This window comes from Jatropha curcas, chromosome 11 (assembly GCF_041381405.1).
Source record: "Jatropha curcas cultivar XTBG-Jc1 chromosome 11, XTBG_Jcur_1.0, whole genome shotgun sequence".
Lineage (NCBI taxonomy): Eukaryota > Viridiplantae > Streptophyta > Magnoliopsida > Malpighiales > Euphorbiaceae > Jatropha > Jatropha curcas.
In genome coordinates, this window is record NC_143161.1 from 19,478,706 (window position 1) to 19,499,457 (window position 20,752).

General features: G+C 34.9%; 1 protein-coding gene across 1 annotated transcript; it reads left to right on the forward strand.

Moving 5' to 3' along the window:
- The first annotated feature begins 12 nt into the window (after positions 1–12).
- Positions 13–20,302, forward strand: LOC110010240 (persulfide dioxygenase ETHE1 homolog, mitochondrial). Its single transcript, XM_089716320.1, is given in 13 exon segments — positions 13–402; positions 3,439–3,749; positions 3,752–3,765; positions 3,891–4,019; positions 4,094–4,201; positions 6,609–6,630; positions 6,633–6,733; positions 6,844–6,885; positions 6,968–7,027; positions 7,102–7,155; positions 7,873–7,897; positions 7,979–8,074; positions 20,097–20,302. Coding segments are annotated over 11 exon segments (840 nt in total). The 5' UTR covers positions 13–402; positions 3,439–3,550; the 3' UTR covers positions 8,065–8,074; positions 20,097–20,302.
- Positions 20,303–20,752: the final 450 nt, after the last annotated feature.

Here is a 20,752-nt window from a genome sequence, read left to right on the forward strand (position 1 = left end):
AACTCCCTTGTTTTTTACAACAAAACGCACTGTTTTGATTTAGTCTAAAATCCCTAATTTCATCGCTCCCCTTCTTTCTTCTCCATCTTGTTCCTTCTTGATAATAACTTGTATGCACTCACCAAATCCCTAATCTCATCTTCCCTTCTTATTAATCTTGGTCATTTCTCACAACTTCCTCTCATGATATCTATTTTCCTAGCCTACTTCAATTTATGATGTTTTAAGCCATTGAATCGATTATGAAGAAATGTGATTGTTGAATTATTGATTCCTTCTTGAAATAGATTGCATTTACAGGAGTTGTTTATCCATGCTTGGTTCTTGCTTATATGGGTGGAGATGCTTATCTTTCCAAGCACAAAGAGGATCTTCAAAGAAGTTTTTACAAGGCTATACCAGGTAAAGTGCTAAAGAAATTGATACATAGTAGTTGAGTTATCCATTTGGTGCTTTCTCTTATATTTTGTCCTTCTTCTTTACTTCTTTTCGAGGTCATATTTTGGCCAGTATACTTTTTAACTATCAAAATTTTAAAATATGATAGTTTAGCGACTCATGTAAAATCCACATGGCTAATACTAGCCAATGTGTTTCTAATCCAGATTGTAAATGAGGGTAGGATATGCTTACAGAGGATCCAATGTTGACTCAACCAGTTTTGGGTAGGTCGTATAATGTGTATAGATATCAATAGAATGAGTAGGGATAATTAGTTAATATCTGGCACCATCCATAAGGGTATACAATCATACCTAACAGATAAGATAGATACCATGGGCTAATGTTCAGCATACCCTAATGTAATGTTGAAAATATTATGACCATCCAGGCTATTCATACCCAAATATATTGATGCATGGGTGTAGATTTATCATAGCCATAGAAAATTTTTCAGGCTAATATCATAACTTCCACCTGGCCCATGGGACATTGAAATACGGGTTATTATATCCAATTGGTTGGATATGATAATTATGTCACCAACCATACGGGTCATACGACTAATTGGTATATAGATACCCTTAGATAATAAGATTCATTCTTATCTAATTTATTCATAGATAATTGGATATAATAACCCATATACATCAAGCTAAGTTAAAAAAAAGGGTATCCCAAAGTCTCCATATACCAACAATTACACAATATATCTCAGTATGATAATTAAACACCATCTAGGATAGGTATACCTAGAATATACCTATAAGTATGATATCACCAGTGATTCTGCTGAACTCAACCAGTATTGATATATCCAGGTACCATAAGTGTAATGGCTATGTGTATCATACTATTTCATATCGTAACGGTTGGGTACGCATATTAGTTGGGTTGATTATATGAATGATCATCCTAATAAGATAGGGCTGATAATACTTATTGGCCGGTTAATAATGGGGTAGTGACCTATTATGGGACAATCCAGATTGTCCTAGTATCTACGTGTTTGATTTGTCATGTATGATCATTGACCATTGAAGTAGTTGATCAATGTCATTTCTATCTAAATTATACCTTTCTAAAATTATAGCTATAGTCAATATTTTATCATCCAGTATACCAAGTTATTATCAAGTCATTTAATGATCATATAATTATCATACCAATGATGTCTAGGGGCAAATATCCATCCCTACTCACTCAAAATATATAATATTGCTTATAAGCTCATTGTATTCAGATCATGATACAAATTTTATAGATTATATCCTGCATCTATGTTCGTGCTTATCAATATAGGACAATCTTGATTTAGATTGTACAAAGTTTGCGATGCATCAGATTGTAAGTAAACACTATCAGATACAACTGTGGATATGGTTTAGTCAATACATGCTTGGGTCATTTGTCGATTAAGTATTATAGATGCAAGCATCATGTTCCTAAGTGGTTGTATTAATTATGCTAATATATGCCTAACTTGATACCATATGTGTGTCCATCTTAGCTATTAGAAGAGATCAGTTTTGACCAACTAAGTGTTTAGCTAGGTTATATCTAGTAAATCATTCTAATGTAAATGCATATGTCATTTATGGGGCATCATTGGATTTGACCCTTATTAATATCTATATATAGGTACCTTGGACACATCATTGAACATGATGGATCAAGTGATAACTCCCAAATGTCATGGATATGGGCAAATGAATATCTGCTAACCTTGATTAAATTTGCCCCAATTCCATCCTAGTAATGGAATTGATGTGGCTATATTTCACTGGATATGCATTCGACACTATATAGGTGGAAACAATGCATTTAATTCATACATGATACAGAGCAATATGTATTGGTACAATAGTCTTAATAATCATCTATGCCAGCTGATATGAGTCACTACTATTAACCACAATATCAATTAATAGCACAATCTATTTTATTCCTTAACCAGTGGTACTTATCAATATGGTTATTCCTATGCATATGCATACAATAAACTTCATTCCTATCTCATGATTAACTAATGAATATTCCAGATGGATAAGATTAACCATCTTAATGTATACGTGTATTTAATGATCATTTAGGAATATTCCAGACCTAGTACCACACATAGGAGTACCAACTAAAAATTCCATATGCCTGTGGATATGCTTATCACACTCAACCAGACTGGTAGTCTTTTTTATGTCACCAATATGAGTGCTAATTATTTGGGTACCAACTTTCAGTTAGTTTAGCTCAATGACTCCAAATTATAGACATATCAACCTTAACTAGGTCCAGTCAAGGACCTAGTATATGATCACTGTATACTACGATTATAGCCCCCCAATTAATTAGGAAAAGTATCCCTTATATCTGGAATCTGTTGGACCATTATGAAGAATAGTGACCATACTTAGTATGTATCATACCCATAGAGCTTCATTGCATACTTCAATCATAGTAAGGGCAATATTTAAAAGTATAGCTTTCTGAAGTTATAACTATAGTCAGTATACTTATGAGGTATATGCTGCGTATAACTTGAATATATCGAGTTTATATCCTATGGTGTGTTATAGGATCATAATAAATATACCCAGTATTTATTAAATATTTGGTTAATTTATGTGCTGTGATATATAGCTAGATATTTATCAGATTACCAACCATGTCATGGTGGTATTAAATTAAGTAAATATGGCATTTTATATGGTATTAAATTTAATTTTTATGGTATTAAATTATATTCTCAAATGTCTAATGTTAAGATAATTAGAATGTTAAAATAATTAGACATTTGAGAATTTAATTTTTTTAAAAATATTTTTTAGATAAATATATAAGGCTTTAAAATTTTTAAATTTAATCTCATTTAGTGAGAAAAAATTTTTCAGTGTCAATATTGTTTTTTGCACATTAATCTGCTGAGAACTTCAAGCAATTTAATACAAATAAATTGCTTGAAGTTGGCCTGAACGTTTTTGTCTTTGTCCCTTAAAGAAGATAAAAGAGTGGAGGCACGGGCGATAGGTTCAACATTGAATCACTTTCAATAATAGCACAATTTAGCTAAGTGCTGCCCGATTTCACCGCCAAATTGAATATCATAACAACAATGCTTCGTTTAAATATGCTTCGACTTTCTCTTTCGACGCCATCATCCTTTTCAAAGTCGCAATACGCAGTGCGCAGATTCTGCGAAATGAGCAATTATGCGGCGTCGTCTTCTGGGCTCTCAAGCAATCTCTTGTTTCGCCAGCTTTTCGAGAAGGAGTCCTCTACTTATACCTATTTGCTGGCTGATGTTGCTCACCCTATCAACCTGCTCTGGTTTTCTTTTTTTCTTTTTTTTATCATCAATTTTTCTTTATTCTTGTGATCTAATTATATATATATATATATATATATATATATATATATATATATATATATATGTGATAACCTTTTCTGTGCAGTTGATTGATCCAGTTGATAAAACAGTGGACAGAGACCTCTCCCTTGTAAAAGAGTTAGGGTTAAAGCTAATTTATGCTATAAATACTCATGTGCATGCTGATCATGTGACGGGAACTGGATTGATAAAGGTTTGGCTGCATTTAATTTGCAAATTACATTTATAAACGCAAATGTTTCATCAGTTTTTATGCTCAATTTGCAGACAAAGCTTCCTGGCGTGAAATCTATTATTTCAAAAGCTAGCAATTCAAAAGCTGATCTTCTCATTCAAGCTGGTGATAAAATACATTTCGGCGATTTGTTTCTGGAGGTACCATTCATGTTATTAGCTTTTGTAATGTAGCTTTTTTGTGCAAAGTAATTGAAGAAAGGCCGAATCATCTCAAATATCCTAAAATCTTCAGATTCTCAATTCTGTCAGCCTATTCTGGATATTTTAAATCTGCATATGTACGCTGAAATAAGAAGCAAATTTTAACATTGCCTTCCAACTTAAAAGAAGTGGGTTTTTGGCAAAATTTGGATATTTGTAACTTGTTTTAAGAGAAAAAAGAAGTGTGCAGAACATTAGGCTATACAGATTGTAGTGTTATCTTTATTCTGCTGATAAAGATTGTTGTTAGATTAAGGTTCAACAGTCGTTTGTGGCAAATAATTTTAGCAGCAAAGGAAAGGGGTTCCTTGGAAGTTAGATGAAGCAACCAACTCTTGATATTTCTTACCAAAAAAAAAAAAAAAAAAAAAAAAATACTAGAAAATATGAAATTTCATAATCTAGGATTAATAGCTGGAGTTAAAGAAGATGCAAGTCAATCTTTTCTGATCCCAGCAACCAAAGCAAATTTATAAACTACATTATTTCCTTGAAGTCACCAAGTTTATGAGCACTAAAAAATCATCCAAATAGCTTCCAATACTTCATTCTTTGATTCATGATAAACACGAAACTCAGCTGTGTATGCAACCTCTATTATTTTATCCGTGCTCCTATTGGGTTTTGTGTTCTGTTTTAAGAATAGCTAGCTTTAAACTTCCATGCTTAACCTTATGATTATTGATTTGATTATCACACATTGATCTTGATGCCACAAAACAATATTCAAAGGAGAGAAGAAAACTCTTCCAAAGATACACCTCAGATGAGCACAATAGAATATTGTACAACCATTAGTAATTTTTCACTTTATAGAACACTTGGCTTCTCAAAGTACAGTCTTTATCCTCTAAGTAGTCCATTTGAAATCCTGTTCTCCAATTTATGAGATGAAGCATGAAGGTTTCAAATTAAGAAGAGGAGCAGCCAACAAATTGGCAGTGAATAGTCATACTGAAATCTAAAAAAGGAAAAATTAGGTAGCTGAATGTGGTATTATTTCGTTGTAGATTGTAGAATCAATATATAGCTTGGCTTATGTCTGATAGATCTAAAAAGAATTGACAATTTGGCAAAAGATAAAAACAATACCATTGGGCACAAACAAGAAGGAGAGGAATCAGGTCCACAATATCCTTTTTAAGTGTAGGACAACATTTAAAATAGTGATATAGGACCCAATGTGAATTTCTCATCTCTGGTAGGTCCACTGAAGTTTTCTAAATCCAGCCTGCTGTATTGGCATATGTATATGCAAATTCCATTACAAAGTGACTTATATGATTTGGCACCAATAATTTGATCTAAAATGTCTAATTATTACTATTGATAGTCTTCCTTTTGAGAAGTATTTGACTTAATTTTTTCATAATGTTGTAAGGATTCTACGTCACAATCTTGTTTTGACTATGTCATTGGGGTGATGACTCTAAATTTATAGGTTCACATTTTCAAGAAGGTTCTAATTTTGTTTTGCAACTTAGGATGCCGGTCCAGTACTATTCTTAGTAAGCATTAGTGTTCTTTTAATCATAAAGCAGGTTATACATAAAACACAGAGCAAAGATATATTTGAGTAATTAAAGTTGGTCCCAAAATTGGTGTTAGAATTCTAGACGCTTTCAATAATCGAAATGCATAGTGGCATATTGCTTTTTAAATTTCTACAATTTTAATGTTCATGGGCTTAGTTTTTCCCTTCTTTCTTATATTTTTAAATTTAGATGTGAGTTATTATACCTTTTGCCAAAGAACCTCTTAACATTATACCTAGAAACAGAGTCAAAACTATCTGGTAGAGTCAACCTTTAGTTGGTCTGTGTGTTTTGTTGATTGCTGGAGTCTGCACTTACTAAGCACAATTCATAAATGGACTTACTAAGTTGTTAAAAGTTTTTTTCTAACCTTTTTTTTCCCTTTTTCTTTTTTAAAGTTGAAGGTTATTTGTAGAATAGTACAGAGAAATAATATTAGAGAAAAATAGTATTACTTTGATGACATCAAGAGAAAATAGTATTAAAGTGAGTACAGAAAAATAGTACTAGAAAGATGCAAAATGCATTCCCTATAACGAAAAAGTGCTCTGCACATGATATGAATTGTGTCTGAGATTCAGTGATAACCTGCCAAGCCATCGTTCATGACGATACATGGTAGAATGGTAATGCATTATTGTCATTGCAATGCATATACCAAATATAATATGTACAAGAGAAGCAAGAGCAACCAATGCATTTATTATCTTTTCACTGTTTTTGCACATTGATTTTTGTTCATTTCATCTTTTTGCCTCTATCTATCCACCCATTACTGGACCCAATCATTTGTTATTTTATTTTGACAGGTTCGAGCTACCCCTGGGCATACATTACTTATCTTACTGGAGATGGGCCTGATCAGCCACAACCAAAGATGGCTTTTACTGGGGACGCTTTACTAATACGGGGATGTGGGAGAACTGATTTTCAGGTTTGCTAACTTATATTTTGGAATGTTACTGAGCACTCGATTTTTCTTAAGGGTACATTGTGTAGAAGATATCAAGCAGTGTTTCTGACCTTATTAATATTTACTTACAGGGCGGAAGTTCACATCAACTTTATCAGTCAGTGCATTCACAGGCAAGGACATGAAATGAATAAACTAGTAAGTGTACAGATAATGAAACATGAGTTAACCTGGCTGTATTTTTGTTGGAATCAGATATTCACCTTGCCCAAGGATACTTTGATCTATCCTGCTCATGATTACAAGGGATTCACTGTATGGAGCCATCTTACCTCTGTTATATATCTCATTTGTCCAGCTGATCATGCTAACCTTTGTGTGACGCACAGGTTAGTACTGTTGGAGAGGAAATGCTGTACAATCCCAGGCTAACCAAAGATGAGGTGATCCTTATGACATAACATGTTGCATTATAATCTTCCTTTTTTTTTTCTTTCTTTTTTTTTTTTTGTTAAATTATTATTTCTAGCTAACACCTATCAAAATAGCTTCAAGACAAACCAACGTGTAACCTACTGGAATTGTGCGATTTAGTCGGGCTTTTCTTTCTTTCCTTTTTGATACATGTTATAAATGGCAGAGGTGACAACATAATACACGCTCAAATTACAGGTTCTGTAAAATGAACCTCAATATGGCAGATTTCATTGATTGCAGCAACTCTTGTATATTTGAGAGTTTCTACATAGAATAAGTGCAAAGTGGATGGCCTTAAGACAGTGCCATACCTCAACCATAAGTTAATTTTAACCATTCTAATGCTTAACTTTCCAAGCTTAGAAGCAATACATGCTTGCTGCCTATCTTAATCTTACTTGTAGGATAAGTATAAAATAAACTAATATGAAATTAAAATTTCCTCCAAAATTTGTCGAGTAGCTAATGAGTATCTTACAAAAATTTTCAAATCTCAACAACACATAAAAAATAATTCATTGGTTTCTTTGCCTGCTGATTCATTATCATTAATTTTGGCAGAATTCTGTACATTATTTATATTAGTTATTTATATCATTCATATTTTTACGTGGTTTTCCTGATATGAATACTTCCCACCATTATCTCTAACTGCTGTGGTAATTGGTATAATCTGTTTGCAGGAAGCCTTTAAAACCATCATGGAACGTAAGTGTCAAGAGATACTTCCGCATCGATTATACTCAATATTCATTCTTGAGTTCTTACATATGATGAATTATTTTCCAGATCTGAAACTTCCGTATCCTAAGATGATTGACATAGCTGTTCCTGCTAATATGGTCTGTGGTTTCCAAGATCTGTCAGCAAACTAGAAACAATCAGGTGTGTTCCTTTCAGAGTACTGTTGGCTGTATTTCTGTTTCTCGTCCAATCTCTCTCTACATTTCAAGTTAAATCTTAGTCCCAATTCTCAGATGGTGTTCATCTGTGACTCTGGTTCTGTAGCTGTAGCTCAAATGCTTGTTTTTGCAAAACAAACCCAAATCTGAACTTGTCTTGTTTTTGCTTGCTATTGGTCGGTTAAGGAATTTTCTAGAAGAAACGGAAAGGATTCAATTGGAAAATGAGACGTTGATTGTTCCAAAACTCTATAAATTGCTAATGATGACAAAGAATAAGGTGCTTTTCAAAATCTGATTGCATTCTCACCAACCTTTTCATCTCCATTGTCGTCGTTTTCCTTCATTGGTGGAACAATATCAACAGGTCTCTTGATTCCCTCCTTTAGAGCCTGTCACCATTGTGTTCTATTTCTCCAAATATCTTAATCACCTTCGACAAAACCCTCAAGAACATACCAATCCAACCCATTTCTCCCATGTTTACCAGATATAAAAAGCCAGAGAGCCAAAAATTAGAAGATTAAGTGTACATCTATAAATTGATGCTTGGAGATTTTTCACCAAAAGGTATTTGCTTTATTTATGTACTAACTGATTATACAGATCAATGCATGTTTTTTTTTTTTTTTTTTTTTTTTTTTTTTTTTTTTTGATGATGATGGTTAGATTGGAGGGCGGTATTGGTGGTGGTTGGTTAATTGGATTTTTTTTATTTTATTAATTGTGTTTTGATTGGTTGTGAGGGGGTGAAAATGTTGAAGTTGCAAACTGGGAGAGAAGACAAAAGATGAAGGAGAAAGAAAAGGAGGAAAGAAAGTGTTTTCGCTGAAGTCGAAGAGAGTGTTGTTGTTGAGATGTAAAAAAATTTTAATCATTTTTTAAGCCAATACGGTGTCTAGTCGACATTCCGATAGCCGGAACTGAATTAAATCAAAAAAGTCGTTTTACTGTTACACTTATAAAAGATTGTCAATTTCTAAGAGATGAATTGAAGTTTACGAATGGCAGAGAAAGGGGAACAACACCAGGTAAAATTAAGCCAAATTATGCTTGAAATTGAAAGTTGAGAATAAATAGGAAAGGGGAACAACAACAACAGTGTTTTTCATTCATGCCTTTCTGCTGCAAATACAAGAGAATAAATAGGAAAAGAGCGTAACAACTTGATCCTATGCTTAAGGCCATAAATGGCACTTATTAGATAAACTAGCTAGATTTTGCTTCCAAAAATCAGAGAGCAAATTGACTTATTCAATAACAAATAAACAAAAAAATAAAATAAAATAATATTGCAGCAGACCAACAAACTTAAGCAGAGGCTTAGCCCAAATATTTTCTGTTTTGGATAGGCATCCTTGAGGACCTCCGTGGCTTATCACACCCTCTTGCAGCAGAAGTAGCAGTGGCCAAACCAGGTTAGATTGATTGATCTATTAAAGGTGGAGAAAGAGAGAAAGAGAAGAAGTTGAGAAAGGAAAAGGCTAGGGACATGGAGGTAATTAAAAGAGTCCGTTTAAGTCAGTTAACTAAAGTTATTAGGTGGATCCAATTATATTATTATTTTATTCACCCTTCTAACTCTAATATTTTTTTTAAAATGATCCTGAATATAATTTTAGAGTGCTAATATATCTAAATTTTAGAATTAGGGTGTCCGGAGTATAAAGGTCATTTTAGAGTGAATATGCAATAAGTCTAAAAGTTGAGGGTATTTTCCTAGATTAGACCAACTACAAACAAGCAGAGTTTAAAGTTAGCCTTTCAACATGTAAATGAGGTCAAGTAAGCTCAAGTTCAGGCATGTCCGAGTTTCACAAGATTCAACTCATTTACAACCCTAGCTTAACTTAATCAATTTTAAATTCCAATTTTTTTTTGAAAGGATTTTAAATTCCAATTGATCAAAGAAATAGGGGATATGCCCTTCTAGTTTAGGGTATTTACTTGTGCATGCCCCATTGTACTAGCTTAGTTTAACAATCTATTGGATAATGTATTTAATAATTATGGAAACATTATGATCCACCCTCCTATGGGTATAACAAGCAACTACATATCCCCAGTATTATAATGTTGTGTAAATTGTCTATCACTATCATAGGTATTACCCAACTATTTACATAGATACCTCTTGGTAATTTGGAATATTCTACCAAATCAATATACTGAAAGGGACTTGCATAATTCATTAGGGTATCCTCACTACTCTTGTAATCTTGACATATACTTATGTGGTATCAGGTTAAGTGACCTGTCATAACCTATACACTATGCCATAGTTATAATATTCCCCTTGCATACCATAAATAGTGTATAGATTTGTTAACCATGCATACCCTGTTCAAACTAATGTTACCTTTGAGTCCCCTCTCGAGCGCCATGGAAAAGATCCGAATGACGAAATTTAACCAGACGGGCCTATTGGTCGGTTCTTCATGGAATTGGTAGGAACTCCTTATGGTTCCTTTTTATTGATTATGGCTTGGTTTAGTGCTTAAGTGTATCGTATTAGCTCTTTGGAGCGCTTTGACAGGTGTGTGATGTGTTTAGAGTCGTCACCTTAATTTTTTTTTGTTTCAGGGAAAATACTAAGGGAAAAAACCTTGTGATTGACTTCAATTTTAGTTTTGCCTTTTAGGAGAAAAGCACTAGCATTGAATCATTAGGTTCGGGGACTAGGTTTTTGGCTTCTTTCAATTTGAATCAATCATTTGGGTTTTAATCAAGAAATCAAAGTATTGGCATGGATGACTGTAATTAGTACATGAGCTTACTTTTAATGCATGGCAATAAAAAAAATATAGAGCATTAAAAGCATAAATAATTGAAAGGATGTAATTAGGAGGGGAGCTTGACTCTAGCCTCATTTATCGAGGATTCTAGGTCATGCGACACATTCCCCTAGATCCTGACCAGTCAGTTTGTTCGAGAGCCCGCTACCTAGGCTAAAATCCGTAGGTATACCTTTGTACCTCATTTGTATAAGGATTAGGGCACACAAAGTTCTACCATTGGTTAGGATTATAGGCTTTTTTAGGATGCCACTTTAGAATGGGCTTATGAGGTCCTAGACGAACCGGGCCTGGGTTTCGGATGGACCGGGCTTGGTTTGAAAAATGATTTGGATGATTTTTCCGGATGGATGAGGCTTTATATGCAATGTTGACCATGATTTTAGCACCAGACTTTAGGAAATTCTGCTACGGATCCAACAGCGTGAGAATAAGCTAGATCGGAAGTCGTTTGAGCCTTGAACGGACTCTCGAAATTTCGAAAATCCTAAAAACAAGCCAAAAGGTTGGGGTATTAATTTTTCCTGATCAATACCGACCTCCCTAGCACTGACACGGATCACATGCTTGCCGATACTACTAGAGGCCTGTCGAGCAACCTTCACCAATGTCGGTACTGACCAGCTCGGGCTCAGCATATAAATAAGGCACTCCCACCCTCATTTTTGCTACCTCTTATTACCTGATTGAGTGCTTCTCAAGCTTCAACGATTCTATTCCTCCCTTTGTGAAAGATTCTAAGGCCCTAAATTCCGATTTTGCTCTTGTTCCTTAGTTAAACCAAAGCCTGACTTGGTACTCAAAAGTTTATCATTTCGACTTTCACTTAAACTTTGGTCATCTTTAGACCAAAGCTAAATATAATATAATATAATATTATAAGACTTAATTTGGCTCCTTGTGCCCTACCTTTGCTTTATTGGAGAAAGACTCGACCTCCTTAGTCATTTAATCAATGTGGAGCTTCGTAACTGAACACTTGCGCCCCCCAACTTTCAAAACCCTTGACCTAGGGTATAATCACTCAAACTCAATCTTTGTCAATTAAGCAAGTACATCTGACACTTTACAGCCTGTCAAGGTGGTCCTTCTAACACTCAAAATGCTTTAAGCCCGATCCATCCGGCGCACAATACAAAACTAATTTTCAATTAAAGCTCGGTCCGTTCGGCACCTTATATGCCCACTCTAAGAGTGGCACCTTTAAAACGCTACCATCCTAATCGATGGTAGAACTTCATGTGCCTGATCCTCATACAAACGACGTACGAAGGCATAACTATAGATTTCAACCTAGGTAGCGAGCCCCCGATCGAACTGACTGGTCGGGATCTAGGGGAATGTGTCGCAGGACTTACAATCCTTGATAAATGAGGCTAGAGTTGGGCTCCCCTCTGAATTACACGCTTTTCAATTATGCGTTTAATGCTTTGTTTATAATTGCCATGCATTATAAGTATGCTCATGCATCGATATTAGTGCCATTCATGTAAACCAATATTTTGATTTCTCGATTAGGTATCCAAATAGTTGATTCAAATCGAAAGAAGCTGGAAACCTTGTAATACCCTAAAATTTCGAATCTTAAAATGGTATTATTTGATCAGGTCATGAACAAGAGGTAAATATTATTTGGACCTGAGAAGGATATTGAGCATAATTAATATTGATGGAGTTAATTAGATTTTATGTTATTAGTTCTAATTAATTTAAGTTAAGGTATAAACTTTTCATGATTAATTAAATAATTAATTATATGTGAATAGTGATTTACCGGTGTGTGAATAGTACCACCTGTCTCAATTTGTTGTTGGTTATTTATTTAAGTATTTGGAGTTTATCTTGCAAGAATTTCTTATATTGCTAATTTTTCCTATGACTTTGAGCATGATAAATTGATGGTTTTGTCTTTAAATCATGTAAATTGAGTAAATTGATTATATAAAGGGGTTATTGGGGTTTATTTAAATGTGTTAGCATGTTCAAACCAATAAGAAATGCTTTCTTTCACTTTGCCCTTTGTATGGTCGAACCTAGGAAGGACTTGAGGTTTGTTTTGCTTTTTAACTTACAATACCTCTTTTAGTTATGATGATAAGCATATGGGTATGTGTTGGTAATCATACCTTAAATATTTAAGAAATTTTTTTCTATGACTTTAAAATTAGGATTTTGATAATGTGAGATGAATTTATATGGATTAAATGCGCTTTCATGCTATTTATGGCTTATATATGATTATGACATATTTAAATCTTGAAAAAGGGCAATCCTTGAATTGGAAGTTCATTTGGCCATACCATAGATGGAATGTGGCCTTGTGAATTCCTTGTCATTAAGTGACAATGTCCTTTCCATATGAATGCTTAGCATGTGTTGAGAATTTAGGATTGATATCTCTTCTAAATCTTAAGAAATGGAAATCTTCTTATGACTCCAAAATTGAATGAGAATATGCATGCTTTAAGTATAACTATTTTTTTTAGTATAATAAATGATTTGAATGAGTTGAACGTGAACTATGAAACTTTTATGGTAAAAATAACATTTACGATTTGTAGCTTTCTATAATTTGAAAATGTCAAATCTTTAAGTAATTGCCCATGTATATGCATGCTTAAAGTTTAATTATGCTTCTAAGTATATAATTGACGTTTTGGTTGAATTACATGAGACAAGTATGGCTCATATGACGAAAGCCCCTTTTTATGTTATACTTCTCCTTGACATGAAATTTATGAACTTTGAAAATTTGTATAAGACTTTGCATGTTTAGTGTATAAATATGCTTCTAAGGATATAATTAAGGCTTTAGTTGAGTTGCATGTAAAAAGGAAGATTTATATGAAAAAAATCGCATGAATGATACGATTTGAAAAATATGAGAAATTCTATATGCTTTATGATTTTACTTGAATTTGAGTGAAGTAATTTATATAAAATGGAAAATATTAAAAGAAAGTAAAGTTTAAATTTGGAGAAAATGCTTTTAATGAATCTTTGGAAATGAGTATTTTCCTATGAGTAAAAATTAGAAATTTTGGGAAAATTTTTAAAAGAACTATTTATGAATTGGGATTGTTTAAAGTTCTTAGAGATGAGTACTAAGATTTCATACTTGAAAGTGTTGAATTTATTTGAAAGTATGATTTTATTTTCGACTTCTTGATTTTTAGGAAAAGATGAATTCTCCAAATCATGTGTTTTTCATGAAAATTAATTTTTTGGCTACAAGCCTTAAGAAGGTAACTTTGATTGGTGATGGAATATGTTATATGCATATAAAATATGAATCTTTATACCTATAAAGGAAGTTATATAATTTTCAAGGCTCATTTGAGAATTGAGAGTTTCCATAAGTCATTAAGCATGATTCTTGTATGTAATAAGTGTTAATAAAATATAATTACTATTTATAAGCTCATGAGTGTTTATGATATGTTTTATGAGACTTTCCAACCATATTGGCTATGTTTAATTTACATGACCTATAAGTAGTTTTCAAAGACTTGTAGTTTTGCCATATCTTTATGTATATATGCTTAAGACTTATGACTTGATATGTATGAGTATATGTTACCATACATGAGATTTCGAATAAAGTATGAATATGAGGATTTTATGAGTATATGTTACCATACATGAGATTTCGAATAAAGTATGAATATGAGGATTTTATCATAATTGCTTAGATTTAAGGCACATAGAACTTCCCAAGTGCTAAAAGGCTTCAAAGACTTTTGAATTGACATAAATCATGTATAAGCTATGTACTATCTAAATAAGTAAAGTTTATACGCAATCATGTAACTTAAAGAAAGAAAGTAAGTTTTCAGGCTCTTATTATAATTGGTGTGAGTTAGATGTCTGATTAAGATGATTCTGTTTATGAGCATGCTCGGCATAATGATGTCACTCTGATTATATAACTACTCGAACTCCAGAACTAAACTCAAGTCATTGCTCATTCCTAACTCAATGATCAGTTTAATCACGCTCGCATTAAGGTGATCATATGCTTGGCACATGGGTGCTCTCTGTATGAGCGAACGCACTCTATCTGATTCTGTTTGGCTTTATAGCCCTTTGATTCTATTTGGGCTTATAGCCCTCTAATTTCGTTTGGCTTTTATAGCCCTATGATTCTGCTAATTTGATCAGCTTCTAATTCTGCTAAGTGTATGTGAGCCCCATAAGTTAAAATGAAAGAAAGTGATTGTCACACCCAACTCTAATCACTAGAGGAATTGTCCGCTTTGGATCAAGCCAAATCGCCCATTCAAGATGGCAAGACCCACACGGTTTTGTCCCGCAGGTGAAATGGGAAACCTCCCAGGAGGTCACCCATCCTGAGATTTCTGTTAAGTGAGCACGCTTAACCCTAGAGTTCTTCCAACTCTCCAGCCACTCTACCAAAAGGCGCCTCTATCAAATCACCCGGAAATACATACTCATGAATGACTAAAGGGCAATCTCTATACACCCGATCAACTACTACACTCTGACCCAAAGGGCTAGTAACCTCAACGCTGTGCTCTAATGTATCAGCATGCATACTACCAAGTCTACCCACATGTATGCATATGTATGAATGCGTGGAGCCCGGATCAATCAAAGCAAGTACAAAAGTGTCAAAGATGGAGAAGGTACTTGCAATGACATCCGGCGCATCCCGTTGCTCCCTGGTCCTGATGGCATAAGCCCTCGCCTGTGCTCTAGCCTCTGGTCTCTCCACAGTCTCAGAAACTGGTCTCTGACTCCTAGTACCATATCCCTCACTACGGCCTCTACCTCTACCTCTCTGAACATAGGGAGCTTGCCTCCCAACTTGGTGAGCTGGACGAGTCACGGTCATAGGACAATCCCTGATCATATGCTCAGTGGATCCACATCTAAAGCAAGCTCTCGTAGCTCCCTAACACACCCCAACATGTCACCTGCCACACTGAATGCAAGTTGGTAGACCTGGCCATGCAGCACCTCCGCCATTAGCAACAGATGTAGCCGGAGGAGCTGATCTCATAAATATACCCCGAACAATTGTTTGGACCAGTCTGACCCCCATTTGTGGTCCGCCTCTAAATCTCTTGCTACTAGATTGGACCCCTGAAGTCTGTCCAGACTTAGCACTCTGCAATCTCTTATACTGACTGCTCCGCTGGGTCCTCTGACCTTTGGCCTGTCTCTCATTCCGAATAATCTCAAGCTCTGAAGCAGTCTTCACCAAACAAGCTAATGTGTTGTGGGGCTGGGATGTCAAGTGCATCCTATACTCATCCAGTAACCCCTTCCGGAACCGCTTACACTTATCTACCTCAATAGGGACCAACTTTGAAGCATACCTACTCAACCATAGAAACTCCCGCTCATATTTTGAGACAGTTATCCGTCCCTGCCTAAGCTCAACGAACTCTGCTATCCTCTGATCCGTGTATAGCTACCCCACATACTTCTCTTGAAACTCAGAGAGAAAGAAATCCCAAGTAACATCCTTGGCTCTCGCTGTCTTAACCATAGACTCCCACCATAGATGAGCCTCTTCCTTTAGCCAGGAAACAACACAGATCAATCTATCTGGAGGAGTACATTGCATCTGGTCCAATATCCTCTCTGTAGCTCGGACCCAGAATTCTGCTGCAGAAGGATCATCATCCCTCCGACCCATAAAATCCTCCTCACGATACTTCCTCAATCTCTCTACCGGGGAATGGACTGAAACAGGGGCTAGTGCGACTGGAGCCTGGGGAACAGCTCCCGCAGTCTACCTCAATGCAGCTACCAACTGCTGTACCAAATCACACTGATTAGGCCCCGCAGTAGCCTGCCCTACAGCCGAGGCGCACTTTGCATTGGAACCCAGAATGCCACCAGCGACACCACCGGCTGGCATATCACCCTCTTAACATAGCACCCTCTGGAGGGGCATAACTGTCCACCTCCTCATCCGGCAGGTGTTGAGACATCACTAAATACCTACAAAGACCAGCAGATTCGCATCAGAGAGAAATTCCCAAAACAGACTAATATGGCATGTATTTAACTTAAATCACTTATATCATTACTTCAAATCGGATAAACTCCCATACCAAATCATATATCCTAGAATCGTCTAAACCTATGCTCTGATGCCACAAAATGTAACACCCACCGACTAATCCCGGAGAACCAGACGGCAGATGCCACAATCGGTGCCGGAGCATCGTCTTATGTCACTTATTAAAGCTAGATCACAAATTAGAAGTGGTTAAATTTTCATAAGGAGGCAAGTAATGAACATTTTTTAAAAATAAAAAAAAAATGATATTTAAGGAAATTCCTACGAAAATTTCGCAAGAATTTTCCCTAAAAATTAACTTGCCACACAAAGAAAATATACACAATGCCAATTTTCTCTAAACACCAAAACTCCAATTCAACACAACATGCCACAAGTACTTCTAAATATCCATTAATATACTTAGGTTCCATCACAATATTCTAAACACATTCTTTTCAAGGAATATATAATCATCATACACCAAAAATATAATAAGATATTATTTCCTTAAATAATAATAACTCTTAATAAATTCTAAACTTATAAAAATCAACGAGCTGAGTGGAAAATTCAGTAGTGCTAAATAGCCAACAATTAAAATAACAAGAATAGCCAAGGCAAGTCTCACAAATGCTTTAAATTACTAGATTATATAAATACCGAAATCGCATTAATTTAATTTCAAACACTTTGAAAGCAATAAGAAGATTATAAATACAAATATGTTCATTCTTTAGTTAAGGCTCGTACTAATACAGAATTAACATAGCAGATTTGATCGTGGCCTATGTTAGCGCCACCCCCACCACACAATCGTGGCTTATGAAAGCGCCACCCCCATCACACAAATAAGCGCGTCCGCCTATTTATAAGGGCTGATAACCCTAACATATGATCATAGCTTTACATAACAAAATCAATCTCATCATACCACATTTCAATCATGCATAGTAGAGCCCAAATCAAAATCATTCTTTCACAAAGGACTTTATTACTTATTCAAAATTCTTAATCAAAACACTTCATTACTTAATACCCATCATTTCAAAATTTCTCAACTTACATCTTGCAAAAATTACCACATTCTCTTTTTTATTATTATTATTACTTAATAAATTCAAAGGGAATATTCAAAATATATATATATATATATTCTTAATATGGTATAAAAGTACATAAATCAAGAAATTTTCGGCATTTTCATAAACGTGACCTTTGCTGGGTTTTCAGGGTATAACTGAAGTTGTAGGTCTCCAAAGTGAGTAAAATTTAATTCTTTAGAAAGCTAAAACGAAATTATACAAATGTCATGAAGAGACCACAGTCTAGATCAACCTCTAAGATACTGAAAATAAGCTCAAAACACAGACCAACAGCCCAATCCTGATTTAACACATCCAACTCCATGTTTATTTAATCCCTACTTATCCGAGCACTCAATTTTGCTAAATCCAAATCCAGTGATTGGTTAAGATATTTGGGAATACATTTCATGAAGGGCTCAAGACCTAGTTTTGTCATTTTAGGGGTCAAAGATAAGCAAAATTTCGGAAATACTGGTGGGCTGCCGTGACAGAATCAGTTTTAGTAATAAAATCATAAATTGAGCTATAGGTATTCAAATTGGACACAAGAGGATAATTTAGAAAGCTAAGAAGTAGAGCTACAACTTTTATGAAGAACATAAGACATTATTTTGCCATTTTAGTGGTCAAAATGGACAATCATTTCGGATATACAGGTAAGACACCATAACAGAACCAGTTTTGGTATTTAAATCATAAGTTGAGCTACAAGTATTGGAATTAGTCATAAGAATATGTTTTGGAAAGCTGAGAAATAGAGCTACAACTTTCATGGAGAAGTCAGAAACAGATGGGAAGTATAAAGGGGTCGAAAATGATTTCCAATCCCACTTAAGAACATATCTAACATTAAAATTCATCAATTTAACCAAAACATGCAAAGTTCCCAAAATACGTTCAAAAACCTAAAAATTAAAAACAACTTAAACAAGTGAAAGGGGAAAGAGAATATTATTGCACTAATTGTCACGCCAGACTCTAATCACCAGAGGAATTGTTCGCTTTGGATCAAGCCAAATCCCCCATATAAGATTAGCAAGATCCGCACGGTTTTGTCCCGCAGGTGAAATGAGAAACTTTCTAGGAGGTCACCCATTTTAGGATTTTCGTTAAGTGAGCACGCTTAACCCTGAAGTTCTTCCAACTCTCCAGCCATTCCACCAAAAGGCGCCTCTAATGATTAGTTTCCCCCTTTTCGATATATGATTCGATTCATTCTTGTGTCCCGCATTCCACTACCCTAGCTAGCCTGCCATCCTAGAAGCTAGCTAGGAGCTTTGCTCTACCCGCCCTCTTAGGATCGCTTTGCCAGGTCGGGATGTCACAGGCCCACCAGCTTCCGCGTGGTTCGTCCTCGAACCATACGTCTACTGGAGGGGGTCCGGCTCTGATACCAATTGTCACGCCCGACTCTAATCACTAGATGAATTGTCCGCTTTGGATCAAGCCAAATCCCCCATCCAAGATTAGCAAGACCCGCACGGTTTTGTCCAACAAGTGAATTGAGAAACTTCCCAGGAGGTCACTCATCTTAGGATTTCCGTTAAGCGAGCACGCTTAACCCTGGAGTTCTTCCAACTCTCTAGCCATTCCACCAAAAGGCACCTCTAATGATCAGTTTTCTCCTTTTCGATATATGATTCGATTCATTCCTGTGTCTCGCATTCCACTACCCTAGCTAGCCTGCCATCCTAGAAGCTAGCTAGGAGCTTTGCTCTACTCGCCCTCTTAGGATCGCTTTGCTGGGTCGGGATGTCACAGTGATTTAATAAGATGATACTATATAATTAATGTACTTATAAGTTTATATGTTTTATTATTGATATAAGTGTTTAGATTTTGGCTATTTATGTATTAAATGCTTTTATAAGTTAATATCACATGCTTTTAGTTTATAAGTACGTTTTCATGCTTTAAATGATGATATATTACTTGAGTATGAGAACTTATGATTTAACATGTTTAATATGGTTACATGTGCAATATTTGCTTATGCATGATTAGTACTTTAAATGATTGTATGATTATGTATTGTCAATGCGACATTGGATGTTGAGATTATTGAGCACCATTGAATTTTATATCCAGCGCGTCGATTTCTGTCACGCGTAGGTTGTTGACCGAGGGTGCTGGTAGAAGACTCAATTATCAGCATTAGAGCACAAGAATATTCAATTTTGGCAGTTTAAATTATGTCGTTTATGTATTTGATAATTATGACATGTATAAATTAAGATTATTTGGAGTATGTAATTAATTTGGACTTGCGTATAAGAATTTATATTAGAAGCTTATATGAGGTATATAATTCTGAAGGTAAGTATCTTTAGGTGGTAGAATTGGAATTTCCCAAGTTTGTCTATAAAGAGCGGATCTAATTATATTAGTGTCTAGAATTAATTTCTTCTGATTAATACTAATGGATAGGGCTTTAAATTATTTATACATGAATGGGTTATGGAATGTGTATTGAAGAGTATTTATGATAATATATGATCATGATATGAAGGTGATGATTGTTACTATTTAAGGATTATGTATGTATTATAGTTTGAGTTGAGATTGATTATATTGGAGTTATGGATAGTTGAGGTTGGTTTTGGAAGTGTATTCTTGTTTCACAGGTTTTAGTCTAGTCAAATTTTTAGAGAAAATTCTTGCAGTTTTTTTGTAGGATTTTCCAAATCATTTTCTAAGTAAAACTATGGACTTGCTAGACTTGTGAGACTGGAAAAAAAAAAAAA